Consider the following 16,096-nt stretch of genomic DNA (forward strand, 5'->3'; position numbering starts at 1 on the left):
TGACTAAGTAATCAAAGGTGAGGTTCTATTGCCCACAAATTCTCTTTATGTATTTATTTTTTTTAAATTTCTACACTAATTTATTGATTATCTAACTAATTAAGTTTGAGATGAGTAAAATCATACAACAAAACTCTCATTACCAAATTTTTAACTGTATATGAATATTCAAATTCAAGATTACTCTTTAAATTGGAATAACTATCAATGTATTCATGTATTCGCTGATCCTTTATGTATTATTTTTAAAAAAAAAAATTGGGAGATATATATATATATATATATATATATATATATATATATATATATATATATATATATATATAGGGACAGGATCATCTTACACCAGTGTAAAAATAATAAGTATTACACCAAATCTTAACCATTGATTTTCTGCATCTAACGGTAAAGATGTATTAGGTCTCACTCATTAATTAATTTTTAATTCCCAATAAATCTCAACCGTTAGATGCACGAAAATCAACGGTTAAGATTTGATGTAAGATTTATTATTCTTACACCAGTGTAAGTTGATCCTATCCCATATATATATATATATATATATATATATATATATATATATATATACATTATTATTCTATATATTATTATTCTATAGATATATAGAATAAATAAGGATATCCCCGTTAATTGTCAGATATATATATATATATATATATATATATATATATATATATATATATATATGAGGTAGGATCCTTTGACACCGGTGTTAAATTTGACACCTCATCTGAGAGTTGTTCGATCAAAAAAAGATCAATGGTGTCACATGCTTACAAATCATACTCCTTGATCTTTTTTGATCTAACGGCTCACAGATGAAATGTCAAATTTGAAATTTGACACCGATATCAAAAGATCCTACCTGTATATATATATATATATGTGTGTGTGTTATTTTCGCAACTTTAACAGAGGAGATAAAAAAATATCTCGAAAAATACTCAAACTTTGGATATGAGATTTAATAAAGAGCCCAACTTGGGATTTTGAAATAACCGGGTTCATAAAGAAATTGGTCCCACCCATTTATATATGTAGTGTTCGTTCTTGTAAGGAGATGTGGCAAGCGATCATTGGAACAGGCTGGTCTCCTCCAGCTATATACATTTGGTTTTCGTCGATCAATCTTCTCTCGCAGCCCACACACAGAACAGAACAGAACAGAACAGAACAGAAGAGAGACCTCACCTCCATCCCAATAAACCATAACAATGAGTAATTACCAGAGAGCACCCCAAGAACCCTATCCCCCTCCAGGTATATATATTCCTTTTTCATTCACAAAACCCTCTTTCTTAATTAACAATCATGAACCTTCTTTTCTTCTTTCCTATCTATCTATCTTTCCTTCTTTTTTTCAATTTTTCATCTGATCTTCTTTCTGCACAGGGTACGGATCTCCTTATCCTCCACCACAGGGTTATACTTATCCCTTAGCGCAACCGCCAACGGGTTACCCATCAGCGCCACCACCGCCGCCACCTGGGTATGCTGGTTACCCGCCGCCGCCGCCGTATGAAGGTTACCAAGCATATTTCAATGAGGGGTATGGGTATCCACCTCCACCACCTCCTCCTCATCCTCAATACCAATGCCACCATGTCCAGCATCATAGTCACGATAACCACGGTTTTGCTTCATTCTTCCAAGGCTGGTAAGTTTTTTTATTTTATTTTATTTTATTTTTTGTTTTCCCATGTTGGTGATTAGATTTAGAGGATTATTTGTCCCTGTTTTTTTTCCCTCCATGTGTGGTGGTAGTGTATATTGTGGCTTTCATCTTATATTCAAGGGAATTGTGTCATAGAAAAAATTATAAGACTTTTGATATTCATGATGCTAGAATGCTGGAAATGCTTGCTTGCTTGCCTCTTGTTCCTTTGTTTATCTTCATTGTGAACATGCTCTATCTGCAACTCAAAATGCATAATCCATTATGGTTTATTCAAAATTAATTATAACGGTTTCTTTCATTTTCTTCCCCTGCTGCTTGTGGATCCTCTTTTTTCTTTTTAAACTTCAGAATATCGTGTTGAGTAGTTAATGATTTCCACACATGCACTAGGGTAACACATCACAGACACATGTTATACTTATTCGGGTTCTTTTCTAGGGGGTTTGCACGGTTCAATTCGGTTTTCTATACCAAATCAAACCAAACTAGAAAAGTCATTTAGTTTGGGAAAACCAAACTGGTTTTAAAAGTGGTTCGGCTCTTGAACTGTTTTGGAGAAAATGATTCGGTTCTTAAACCAGCGCGAAAAAATATGGTGTGGTTTGGTTTGGTTTGGTTTGGTTCGCTGTTCAATTCAATTCATTTGGTTCTTTTTCACTCCTAAAATGGGTATGGTTCGATTCAGTTTTTATCCCGAACCAAACCGAATTGGTCCAAAAAAACAGTTCAGTTATTGAACTGGTTCAAATAAAATGATTTAGTTTTTGAACTAGTTTACAAAAATATAGTTCTTTTGGTATGGTTTGGATCAATTCACAGTTCACTTCGGTTTATTTGATTTTTTTGCACACCCCTACCCTTTTCTACTTCCCCTTGTTCTGATACAAATGGCTTTTTTATTAGAAAATTATGTCAAGCTCAGAGAGTCACTTCACACGACGACATCCATTGGAACACAGTTATTTGAACACAGTTAGTTGTAATATGGAATTCTGGATCAATTGGAACACAGTTATATGGAATTCTGGATCAATTGGAATATGGAATTCTGGATCAATTGGAACACAGTTATTTTGACAATTACTGTATGATTGTACCCCAATGTGAAAGTTTCAAACGAACTGTGTTAGCTCCCATTTGGTCTCGTACACAACTTGATGGTGCACCATGTTTACAGCAAACATGATCCCAATCCTCATGCCGAAAGCAGTAATGGCATGCTTTGAACGTTATAGATTATAACATAGGTATTAGTTTCAAATGTTAGATATACATATATAGAAATTTACCAAGAAAATATGCATACATAGAACCCTATATACATATAGGGAGTATCAATTTACACAATGTTAGCAAAATTCTTACACCAATTTCCTTCCCTTTTTGTGATTTTAATCTAATGGTTTAAGATCACACAATTTTGTTATGGAGTCTGAATTTAATGAAGAAAATGACTACTGGAATCTGACTTCAACAGAAAAATGAGAATTTGACTCAACTATTAAAAAAATTTGCCAATGAGTTTCGGTAAATCAATTATTTGCTTGATGATTTCCCATTGATAGAAACAAGACACCCTCCCAAGGATCTCAGAACCACTCATGGAATGCAACATTGCTGAACCAAGCAAAGCATCACTCTCTTCTCACCTTCCCATCCCGTTAGAGTCCGCAAGCAGATATATAACACAGCTGCTCCTATATTACCACAAAGGAAAGCCACGTATAGAATTCTCTATAATATGAATAGATATATAACACAGCTGCTCCAATATTACCACAATAAGTAGAAAGTCCTATAAATTCCTCACAGAAACTGACCATTGCTATTGGATCACCTTTCAGTGTTATCTTTGTTCCTTCCATCATTTTTTATTTTTTTTGAAGTACATATCTTTCCTTCTTCTTTTTCTCTATAGTGAGTTAATGATGCACCGGTAGAAATAAATTATCAATTTGTCTATGCTATTTGATCAGTGATCACCTTTTAAAGGCATTATTTTCTTTCTTTTAAGTTTGTGAAAACATTGTTAACGCAATTACTAACTTATGCTGTCAACTCACTAGTATGCAAAAATATGCATTATTCATTTCTCAATGTCGAAGTGGACATTTCTGAATGCCTAACCATTGATATAATTTGGAAGAAGACAGCCATGCACAAATTATATAATGGTAAATAGAGTCTGCATTGGTGAGTCAAAATCGGCCTCCTAGACCACCCGAAACAGTTTCCAGTATGTTCTTAACGTTAACCTTTATCAATTTAACAATGGAGTTTGTTTTTCTCATGTTGTAGGAAAACATTACCCCTTTCCTACACTCACAAACATAGAGAGGAGAGAGAAAAGAGTGGTGAGAGAAAATAAAAAAAGTGGTATCCATGTGCTTTTATGTGCCTGTAGGAAAGTGGTAACATGATACTTGTTTTTCCCTTTAACAATATAGCAAACAAGATAATCGTGTAGATCACCATAAAACTGTGACATTTTAGCAAGATCGATGACACCTCCACTATACTTCTCCATGGAATTTATAGATATATCCCTCACCTCACATCACCATGGAATGACTTTAGAGAGGCCCACATGACAAGTCTTTGATTGTGCAACTTTATAGAGTAAAACTGGGTAACATTACTTGAGATCAAAAAGTATTCTGGATACCTATAGCAAAATCCTTTAGACTACTATGTACCCTCATCTTGCTGCATCTCTGGTTGACTAGGACTTTATTTTTCATGTCACTACAGCCTTTCGTTAATGACTTAATGTGCAGAAATAATCAATTTGCTTTTCTAATATATCAAACCAAAGAATATTCTATAATATAGTTATATTTCAACTCGAGAAATCAACTTTTTTAATTGAAAAAAATCATATGAAATCCTTTTTTAGTTTCAGTATTTTATTGCTTGTCCTTTTTTAACCTTTTTGGTGTTGATTCAAGATTAAGATTACTTTGTTTGTTTACATGTGCAGCTTGGCAGCGCTTTGTTGCTGTTGTTTGCTAGAGGAGTGTTGCTTTTTTTGATAATCACTTTAAAAATTGTATCTTCAGTTTGGTGCACTTGGTTGGTTATAGCTCTCTGGAGAAATGTTGCTCTAATGTCTTATTTGGTCTTGTAACAGTTGGTCTTCTCCCCAGCCCCCCTTCATTATTGCGTTGTTCATAGGTTCTGTGATGTGGCCTTTGTGAATTTCTTTGTATAAACGCCTAATATATAATGGAAATTGTAAACAGTCTTTTTATGTGGAATAACAGCCTAATGTATTATGATTATACCCTGATATCCTCATTAATACCCTGATATCCTAATATAGTACGGAATGCTCCATCATATAAGCTTAAGTATATGATTTAAGAAAGGATTACTTGTGTGACAAATGCTCTAAAATCTGCGCCCAAAAAAAAAAAGCTTAATGATAAAAACTAACACTAATTAAATATTAAATTAAAAATAAGTTATGATTACGAGACTCAATTATTGTTCAAACGCTTGGACGCTTGTAAAAATAAGTTATGTTGATAGATGGCACTTTTCCAAGGCTGTGGCATAAAATTAGATATACTTGTACTCGAGTAAAAGGAATTGACAAAGTATTCAATTTGTACAACAATTAAATGAGAAATATAAGTTAATTTGATTTTGGAAAATGCTACATGCCCAAATGTGTTTTGACAGGATAGGAGTCAGAGTTAACGTGCATATGGACTTTTGCTGAATGAGTGATTTCCAATCTTTATTTTATCATACAGGAAAATATAGCCGAAGTGCGTCAAATTTTTAAATAGCTGTGGAGCATTAATATTTAATATTTCCGAAATTAGGTTCATTATATTTGTCAAAGTCATTATATTCAGTTCTAATGGATAAGCGTACTGATATCTTACGCATACAAAGAATATCTCAAAAATGCTATTTATAAAGTATATTTCGCTTGAAGTTAAATTATAATGATTGTGTGTATAAAATAAAAATAAAAATTATAATGATATGGAACGGTGCTACTGAAGCTATCAAGGAAAACAGAGCGGCTGTTTAGATCCATGTGGAGTCAAACTATATATCCTTTTCATATATCTGGTATCATTGGAAAAATAATTTCCAATGGTGCTCCGTTCCGCAATCTCAAATCATAGTATTTTTTATTTTCTTTTTAAACGAGGGTCATAATTCTATTCGCGGCACTTACTAAATTTTAAAGGGAAATAGTACTCTCATTTGACATTTTAATCTCATCTCATTTTCTCTCACTTCAAAAGTCGCACCTTTTTTTTTTCTTTTTAATGGTGGGTCCCACTTAAACTCTCTCTATAACATGAGAGAACTACTCTCATGTAACATAAGACTATAACAGTGGGTGTAAATGAGATGGAACAAGTCAAACTTTAGCTTAAACGAGCTAAGTCTATAAAAAATATTTTGAATTTAATTTGCCTTGTCAACCTGGTATGAGTTAATTCTAGACTTCACTTGCCTTGTTTATGTTTGACTTATTTATAATTATAAAATGTATTTTTTTTCAAATTCACATACATCCAAATGTCCAACTATTGAGATTATAAATGCATCAATTTCTGTAAATGATCGAGGGAGGAAAGGGGTGGCCAATAATTAAGAGAATTTGTTCGTGAAACTGTGACATGAGCAATGGCGGATCCATTTGGGTGCCATTGTCTGCAGTGGCAGACATAAAAAAAAGGGGGGAAAAAATAATTTCACATAGAATGTGTGATTTAGGTCAAGTAAAAAAAATAAAAAAATGAAGATTGAAAGGAAAAAGGTAAAGAGTGGAGGAGAATCACAGATGATTTTTCATGATCTTTTGTGAAACAAAATTGGTCAACTTTGGATCAAATAGATATAGGGGTTTTGATCTATTAACCCTTACAATTATACTATATTTTACAAGGGTTTCTCTTTTCTCATGTTACATGAGATAATATCTCTCATGTTATAGACACAACAAGTGGTAGGTCCCACCACTTGTTAAAAAAAAAAAGATAGCACGAATTTCGATGCCTCACAACATGAGAAAAGAATCTCCAATAATATGAGAAAATGATTACCCATTTTACAAATGTCTTTTTGTGGTGTTATTTATTTTTTAATTATCATTATCAATTATTTCCTTAAAACTTTGGTTGATTCACCAAAGCTTTATTTTTGAAGTGGAAGCAAAAATTGGATCATGATCTTTAAAAAAAAGAGGGGTGGTGCCCCCGAGCCCCCGCCCTAAGTGTGCAGACATAAAAATATTTTTCTGAATCCGCCACAGACAGTGAGATAATACCATTAGACAATAGTAAGAAACAAGGGTTTAAAAATTAAGAGTAATGATTTAGTGACAAAAAAATATATTATTTATGAAAAAAATGTTTGTCCTTTTAAAAATGGTCGTTTTAGTTAAAATGAGTGCTTTTATTTAATATTTAAATTAAAAAAATCTCTTTTACTAAAAAAAAATTAAAAAAATGTATAACTTTCTCCCCACTTGATTGTCATTGTGCATCTTTTTCTCTCGGTATAAAACACTGTAATTTTGACTAAAATGAGATAATTTTATGCTATTTAAAAGAATAAATACTAATCTCATTATTTATTATAATAATATTCAGGTCAGCTCACGGGCTTTCAAGCCAAACATCATTAAATTAAGTTTGAGCTTGTTTTGCTAAATAAGTTTTGTTTAAAGCTTGAGCCCGTTCTATTTATTAAACAAGTCAGGTCAAGTCAAACTTAAAGCAAGTCAAGTCTTGCACCTCTCTAAGACCACTCGACTGATTTACACCCTTATAGGTGAATAGTATTTATTTTTTTCATAATAGAATTATTGCCATGATATAAAAATAGTAAACGCCGGACTTCTTTTTTTTAAGAAATGAAAATGAGCATGTAATCATTATATTTAATTAACTTATTCATTTATTACATGATATTTATTGACTCCGACAAAATCTTCCTTAATTAAAAAAAACATTTTTTTTTATGAAAATCATGTATCTCAATTAAAAATTAAAACATTAATCCGAAAGTGAAAGGAAAAAATTATGATCAAAATAATTAATAGTTAAATTGGCCTTTTAAAAATTAGCATGTTACAATATTAATTCTTCAATTAATAATTTTAATCAGCGTGTTCTACCGTTCTACAAAGTTGTATCTTCGGCTGTGTCAACGGAAGCTGAGCTATCTATCAATTTAGACCATTTTCCCGCAAAGAAAATTGGCCTTAAACATCTAACACAGAAAAATGCTTCAGTTGTAACCACAAAGTGAATGAGGTTTTCTTATCAGGTGCTCTCAAGTTTAAAGTTCAAATCACTTTAACTATCAAAGAAACATGGGGCTTAACACACAAGATGGAGTGAGAATGTTGGATAGAAAGCTAAACCCCCTTGCATCCAACGAAGTAGAGAAAAACAAAATACTCAATTCCAATATTTTTAACAAAGCGAAGTGGTATTATGCAATAATAATAATAATAATAAGATCAAGAGAAAAAAGCAAAGACATCATCTAATATATGCATAAAACTAGCAAAATGCAAGTAAAGAACAAACCACTACACCAGGCTAAAATTGCATTTATCAGTCAGCCTAAACCAATACAAACTGCTGAATAACAGGTAATCAAATAGACCTAAGAAGATGCACCTAAAGAGTCCATACATATTCTGGTGCATCTTTCCTTTTCCCAGCCAATGTACGATACAAATACATCTTCTCTACCCTTTGTCCATCTTCAAGGCTACAATCTGCATGTTCATTTTCATTGAAGATCTCCACATTCAACCTTGGCATCTTCTTAGCAAGTGTCTTGCAAGCTCCGACGGTCACTTCACACGACGACATCCAAAGGGATCGCATTGTTTCATACTTCCCTACGTCTGTCAGAAGTGCCATGTTACCAAAAGGGCTGTCTCTTATCTCAAGCTTGCGAAGTTTCTTGCATCCATTCAACACATAGAGCATTCCCTTGTCACTCTCTCCAGCAAATGCAATAGATAACATTTCAAGCTGTTCAGCATACATTCCTATGTAAAGGAAAACCTGGTCCGTTAATTGGCCTGACATTGATAACCTCCTAAGTCCCCTGCAAGATTGCACAATTGCTCCAAAACCTTCATCCAATGGCTGCATTGTATCAGGGTCGGGTTTGGTTGCATCGAGGATACACAACCTAAAGCGAATGAAATTCGGGCAGTTCTTAGCAACTGTTATGAGGGCAGCATTTGTCATCTGGTGGCAGAAGTAGAGTAATGAGTGAAGCTTAGGGCAACCCATTGATATCGCAACCAGTCCTTTTTCGGTGACAGCCGCCGGATTTCCAAAGGGAGCAGATGGAAAAACCCTCAATTCTTGCAAATCCTTACATGTCTTAGCTACAACACCTAGTCCCTTGTCTCCAATGCAATCCATTATCTGCACAAGTCTAGAGATTATTAACATTCACCAATTCAAGAATGGATGAATAAAAGGAAAAGAATTTCAACTTAATATGTTTACCCATAAGCGCTGAAGTTTCCCACAGTGACGAATTAGTTCTATCAACTCAATGTCATGAATGCCTGCTGCATAGCTCAGGTTTAATGATGTTAAGTTCTGGCAAATGGGATATATGGTTTCAAGGCAGTTAGGAGAAACTTCTAAGAATCCTGACAAACTGGTAATTGACTTGCACTTTAGAATGGTATTCTTTAGCTTCGCTTCGGCCTCTGAATCTGGATCATGAACAAAAGATCCAATGCCCAAATCCACTAGTTGAGGTGCTCGCGTCATTATCCTTTGCAGTGCATCAAGGGGCACGGATCGGTTCAACCTTAAACTCTTAAGGTTAGGAGATCTGGCCACAAGCCTCTCAAGAGCTCCCAAATTAATCTCTCCTCTAAGGCAAGCAAAATTAAGAGAGACAAGTGATGTGCAGCTTTCAGAAAAGCAACTTAGCCACTGGCCTTTGTGATCGTCAACATCATTTTCTTGCAGGTCCAGCTCCCGCAGAAACCTACATTTCAAAAACATAATAAAAAATAAAAACAAGCAATATGGGGAGTAAAGAGCATTTTCTTAACATCCAGCAGGCCATTCTCAATTAGCAGAATAGATTTCTCAATATCATTCTTCCCTAACCCCACACATACCACATACAAACAAGATGGAGGAAGATAATTTTCCAAGATTAAACTCCTATTCATAAAGAATTCACAAATTGACAATAAACTGAAGTAACAATAGATCAATAAAGCTCTCAAGAAACTCTTGAGCACTAGCTTGTCCTTAAACCTTGACATGTGGTAAAAGCTAAGTTCAAAGCCATTCCAACCACTTTGCTCAACTTGTTGAACTCCACATCTCTAACTGTAAGCCACATAGAATACAAGCCAATAATCAAGTAACAAATATCCAAAACAAACCAAAGCTTTGACACTACCACAGGACAAAGACATCAACCAATCAGAAATTAGCTGCCATATACCTTCAACTATACAGCTTCCAAAACAAAAAACAGCATGAAGCCATCAAAAATCTTACAAACAAAACCCATACAAAATGAAAACAAAGACAAACAAACAAACCAAAAACCAATTCTCCATCAAAAACTTCAGATCACAGCGGTTATATACAACCAACTAAAGATTCAAACCAAAAAGTCCTTCTCACCTGCAATTTGCAGCTACAGCAGCAAGGCCATCGGTGGTGAACCCTTCACAGCTAACAAGAACTAGAGACTTAAAAGTCATAAAAGAACGAGAAAGTAGCTCCAGGCTCTCATCCGAGACCACCATCCTCTTCAGCCTAAGCTCCTCCAATCCAACCCTGCTCTTTGCAAGTGCTTCAATCCATGGATAAACATACCCACCCCAACCATGAGGAACCAAACTGAAGTCAGCAAAATGAGGCTTTCCCTTCAAAGTTAGAGATTTGAGACCAGGAAACCTCTGGATCAACCTCTCAGGACTAATAGAGTAACAGTTCCCTATGAACACCCTCTGCCTGGTACATCTCTCTATTCTGTACCAGCTTTTGCACACCAGAGACAAAGAGTTCCGGTCACGGTGTGACACCACGTAATCAAAAACATGCTCTATTACCTCGTCTGGAAAATAATTCATCTTTTTTTTTCTCTTTTATTTTTCTCAGTCAGCGATCCAAACTCCCCAACTTTCCCGGAAAATTTTTCATACTCCAAATGGGAAAAATATTAAGAAAAAAAACTAGAGCTCCCAAATTTGATGTTCCATTACATCATGACAAAACCAAGATCTAAACACTAAGATACCCTTGAAAATCAGAGAGGAAAAAAACAGATCTTGGCCCCAAAAAGAGTGAAATAGCAAGATCTTCAAATCTAGAACATGATGGAAGATCTAAACAAAAGGCTTAAAGTAATTCAAAGGCAAGAGGGTACTGATAAAAATCGAAAATTTTATATTTCCCAGTTTGGATCTGCTAACAGAGTTGAAATAAAAATAAAAAAAGATCACAACTTTTCTCAGGAAAAACACAAGAGAAATGAAATGAAAAAATGGTGGGGGGAAAAAAGAACAACAAACAGATAATTATGATCTAGCAAATCAAAATGATGATGATGATGATAATAATATTGGATTTCACAAAAACAAAAGAGGGAGAGAGAGAGAGAGAGAGAGAATAAAAGTAAAAAAGATGAACTTGGATAGATCTGAGAAAATCTAAGATTTGCAAAATTCCTAATTACATTATAGACAACACCACCACCTCAGAGCTAAAGCTGAAGAGAGAAAAAAAACCAAGTCCCTCACTTGCTTTTTTGTCACTCACATGTTAAAACTGAAACTCAGAGTCATAAGGGGGAGAGAGAGAGAGAGAGAAACTCAATTGGTTGGGTATAGATTTATTTAACCATGGTTAACTCATCCTAACTATAATGGTTAAGGGATGTTCAGGTTTGAATCAAAGAGCAGACGTCGATTTTGATGATGGGATTTTGAGAGAATCTTGAGCGTTGAATGCGTGAACATGCATGTGTCTTTGTCACTGCTTTCGAAGTGAGCCTCCCCTCTGCCAAAGTTTTGCACTCTCTTATCAAAAAAGAGTTTCCAAGAGAGAGAGAGAGAGAAATCAAAAAAAGAAAAAAAAAATGGGGGGCAACGACAAATTGGAAAATGACTGTCGGATTAATGACACCTGTTTTCGGGGAAAACTACGAAAATGCCATGCCTAGGTCTTAGATAGCTATATAGATAAGATCAAAAGAAGACTCGTCACGAACCTACTCGACGCGTGTGTAACACTCGCGATTTATGAAACCCTTTTTCAAGCTTTGTTGGGATGCCACGTTTTTCAAAAGGTTTTGAAAGATGAAATTCACGTCTGATTTGATATTATTTAAATAATTAAAGCAAATAGTTAAGGAAATAAAGTTTTTGTAGGTCCATTATTTTTTTTTCATTTTCATTCTTGAAAAAATTAGAAGATTTTTTTTTTATAAATTCTATTACATATTTACATGTATTTTTATTTATTTAATTTTAATTTTTTATTTAAGGTACCAAATAAAGGAAATCAGGTGTTTTTCATTAGGTGATATCAAAAAGAAAAATAATAATTTCTTCAACTTTTTCTTTAAAATTATTTTTTTCAAAAGAATTGTTTAAAGACATAAATATTAAAAAAAAACATTATGAATCCAATAAATATTTGATATCATTTAATATTTTTATTTTTTTTTAACTAAGCAAATAATTATTATTATTTTGAATATATCACTCCCGGATATTTTAATTTTTTTGAGTTAATTATAAATTTAATTCTGAGTTCAAACTTAATTGTAATTAAAGCTATCCGTCTCAAAAGAATGTATTTATCAAATGACATTGACAATGACAAAATCTACGAAAGTTGGTTTAGGTTAGTTTTTGCATGAATGGCAAGTAGTTATAAATGACAATATTAATTGCTAGTTACGGATCCATAAAGATGTTTACACAACACTGCTATGCTAACTAACGTACACATGATTTCTTGTTTTGTGCTTTTGCCTTTTGGGTCCTTTGATGATTCGGTGCGTTATGGTGCACCGTACCCCTGAAAACAGATCCACGTAATTGGTTACATCACTGCGTTGATCACATCAGTCCAAGTCCATGATAGGAACCGTACAGACCATCACAGCAGAAAGAGAGAGAGAGAGAGAGTGATTGGCCAATGCATCAGAAACGAACCGGTTTGGAATAATACAGCAATGATGGTGGTCAAGTAAAGGTGGCAGTGCCAAAAAATGGGAATGCTTGAAGAGAAGTTTTGGTTTTGGAGGTAGGAGGAGTGTTTGTTTCACGAGAAAAAAGGTTTTATTTCACGGAATATTTTTTACTTCAATGAATTGATATGATTACTACTTGTTGCTTGGGGACACAAAACGTAGCAAGGGTTGTGAACAATAGGCATGAACAAGAAATTATTGTTATTATTACTGATTGAAGCAGGATTTGTTCTTTGTGATGTGAGTGAGAGCACATGTGCAAATTCAAATGTACAAATTCTTGCTGACTTTTACTTGTGTTAAATCAATTTGAAGGGACTGTGACTACTCAAAGATTTTTGGGATTTCGAGCAATTTGGGTTGTGCCCTTGAGCCATGAGGTGTTTGGATTTGTATTCTAGTATTTGTTGTGTAAAGGATGTTTCATTATTACAAAAAAAGAAAAAAGAAAAAAAGAGAGAGGATGTTTCGGCCTTTAAACATGGCTTGGCTGGGATAGCATCTATGGAGGGGCAAACATTTGCAATCCTGATTTACTTTTTCCCCTAATTCATTCTTTTAAATATGCTTTTAAAAATTAATTAATCTTCCCCTAATTAATCAAGGAAGCAATATATTGTGCATGAGCTTGACTCTACGTTCCCCCACATAATTCATTTTATTTAATTTGTTATAGGAAAAAGTGTGTAATTTAAAAGAATACAAATTTAAATCCTTTTAGAAAAGAGAGACATGAAGAGGTGTGTAAGTTTGGCTTTTTTACCCTTATAACCCTTTATTATTAATTAATTACCGATTTGACCTTGATTATAAACTATTTCAAAAATTTAACCCCCTCAAAAAACATAACACCAATCTGCCCCTGTTTGACCGTTGACCACCAAGCCTACCCGGGTACACCCCTCTGTACCCGGATATTTTTTGAAAATTTTTATCTACCCGGGTAGGGAGGCGTGTACCCGGGTATTGTTCTTCGCACCTGAGAAATTGCTTGAATTATTTACCCGGGTAGAGAGGAGTGTACCCGGGTAAATCTTCAACCACCCGGTATGATTGCTCTTTGGATCTCTCATGCACTCTTCTTCTCCAAGCTTTGAATATGGAGGCACCGACTATCACGTGCTCTTCCTCTGCAACTTTTTTGGGTCTGTAAAGCACACAAATATTTTTCAATGATTATTTCAGAAAGAGAATTCTCAGTTAACAGTATAAATCCACAACCACAAAGCTTGTCCCATGCATGTCTTCCCTGAACGTGATAATTCGTCATTTACCAGTAAAATGAAAAGCTACATGCTCACACTAAATTTCTGTACCATGAACCCTGTCTTTATTTTCTTTCCGTCTCACTCTCCCCAATAGACCCGGTACCACATTTATATATAGGAGCGCGATTTTGACGTACATAAAAGTAGACCCCATCATAATCGATACGAACAGGGACCGCTTTGATGAGCAGTACAGTGTTGATGTATGGAAATTCCAAATCCATTCTCAAAGCTAAAAGCTCTTCAAATTGGTTAGGCATGCTTAACTTGATAATACTGATCTATCTCATTAGCTGTAAAAAAGAGAAAAAAAATACCAAATGGGTGGTCGAAGATTTACCCGGGTACACCCCTCTCTACCCGGGTAAATAATTCAAGCAATTTTTCAGGTACGAAGAACAATACCCGGGTACACTCCTCCCTACCCGGATAGACAAAAATTTTCAAAAAATACCCGGGTACAGAGGGGTGTACCCGGGTAGGCTTGGTGGTCAACGGTCAAACAGGGGCAGATTGGTGTTATGTTTTCTGAGGGGGTTAAATTTTTGAAATAGTTTATAATCAAGGTCAAATCGGTAATTAATTAATAATAAAGGGTTATAAGGGTCAAAAAGCCGTGTAAGTTTCATTGAAAAAATAAAAATAAAAATAAAAATAATTAATGTGTGGATGTCTCATTTTTGTGTCTATCTCTCTTTAAAAGAATCTAAGTTTGTATTCTCTAAAAATACACACACATTTTCCTTTGTTATATAATATGAAAAATTATACAATTTTTTTTTTCGATAAACGAAATATTATATACTTACCTGTAGGCGTAGAAATAAGTATAAAAGATAGAAATTATTTTTCTTATGTTATATAAGAGGAATATTATCTCCTACACTCACATTTTTTAAAATGGATCTTACAAGAATTTTTTTCTCTCACCTCCAACTTTTTTTTCTCTCATATTTATTGTTTGAGTAGGAGATAATATTTTTCATATTCATCATAAGAAAAGTATTACTCATAAAAGATAGGGAAATATTTTTCTCATATTGCATGAAACAAATTGTCTCGTGCAACACATAAAAAAATTGAGTGGAACCCACTGAGAATAAGAGAGTGAAAAAAAAGTGAATCCTACCTACTTGTTTGTGTGTTGCATGAGACAATTTGTCTCATGCAACATGAGAAAAACATTTTCCTAAAAGATAAGTGCAAAAATAAAAAGAAATAACTAAGAAGGAACATAACGACGACTAGTATATGCACAATACACGCAAGAATTAATACTTTTCATTTTTTAAACTTTAAAAATTGTAATACGTGATCTTTATCAGTTAAGTTTTTATTTAATATAATATTTAAAATTATTAAACTTAATTTTTAACAGATAATTAATTGCAAAATTCTTTAAATTTTAAACGATAAGTATTTTTTTATTCACTTTTATCAAGAAAGAAAATGGGTGAAAATAATAGTTAATTTCAAATTCTTACAATCAACTGCTAAAAACTTTATCATTCAAATGGGCTTACACTCTCAAAATTTACGATTTATTATGGGGGAGATATTCTCCTTACCAAAAAATTTCACTACCAACTTATTACGTATCTAATCATCATTATATTAATATTTTCTCTCTCTTCAAAAACTTTTTAATATTCTCCCTCTTTGATCCAATGGTGATGTGATGGTAATAAATTAGTAGTAAAAAATTTTGGTAGTTAGAATATCTTCACTCTAATTATGGATGGGTGTTAAAATTAGTCGCATTTTTATTGTGTTAATAATTATACAAATACATAAAGTTGATTTACATATAATATAGTAATGACTGGATTAATATGTACAATGGGTATGTGTACAAGAGGAGTCACTTAAATTAAGGAAACAATTT

General features: G+C 33.6%; 2 protein-coding genes across 2 annotated transcripts; one reads left to right on the forward strand and one right to left on the reverse strand.

The window, feature by feature from the left end:
• The first annotated feature begins 1,142 nt into the window (after positions 1 to 1,142).
• On the forward strand, positions 1,143 to 4,958 carry LOC133296109 (protein CYSTEINE-RICH TRANSMEMBRANE MODULE 11). Its single transcript, XM_061495061.1, has 3 exons — positions 1,143 to 1,281; positions 1,414 to 1,678; positions 4,680 to 4,958. Exons 1-3 carry the CDS (start codon positions 1,236 to 1,238, stop codon positions 4,729 to 4,731), a joined length of 363 nt encoding a protein of 120 aa, XP_061351045.1. The 5' UTR covers positions 1,143 to 1,235; the 3' UTR covers positions 4,732 to 4,958.
• A 3,220-nt stretch (positions 4,959 to 8,178) lies between these two features.
• Positions 8,179 to 10,825, reverse strand: LOC133296042 (protein AUXIN SIGNALING F-BOX 2-like). The gene is made up of 3 exons (XM_061495000.1): positions 10,363 to 10,825; positions 9,211 to 9,706; positions 8,179 to 9,126 (listed from the first exon to the last, which is right to left on the reverse strand). Exons 1-3 carry the CDS (start codon positions 10,812 to 10,814, stop codon positions 8,359 to 8,361), a joined length of 1,716 nt encoding a protein of 571 aa, XP_061350984.1. The 5' UTR covers positions 10,815 to 10,825; the 3' UTR covers positions 8,179 to 8,358.
• Between the last annotated feature and the right edge of the window lie 5,271 nt (positions 10,826 to 16,096).

Source organism: Gastrolobium bilobum, unplaced genomic scaffold, assembly GCF_033153095.1.
Source record: "Gastrolobium bilobum isolate Gb01-03AN ecotype WA unplaced genomic scaffold, APGP_CSIRO_Gbil_v1 utg2637, whole genome shotgun sequence".
In the NCBI taxonomy this organism is placed as follows: Eukaryota; Viridiplantae; Streptophyta; class Magnoliopsida; order Fabales; family Fabaceae; genus Gastrolobium; species Gastrolobium bilobum.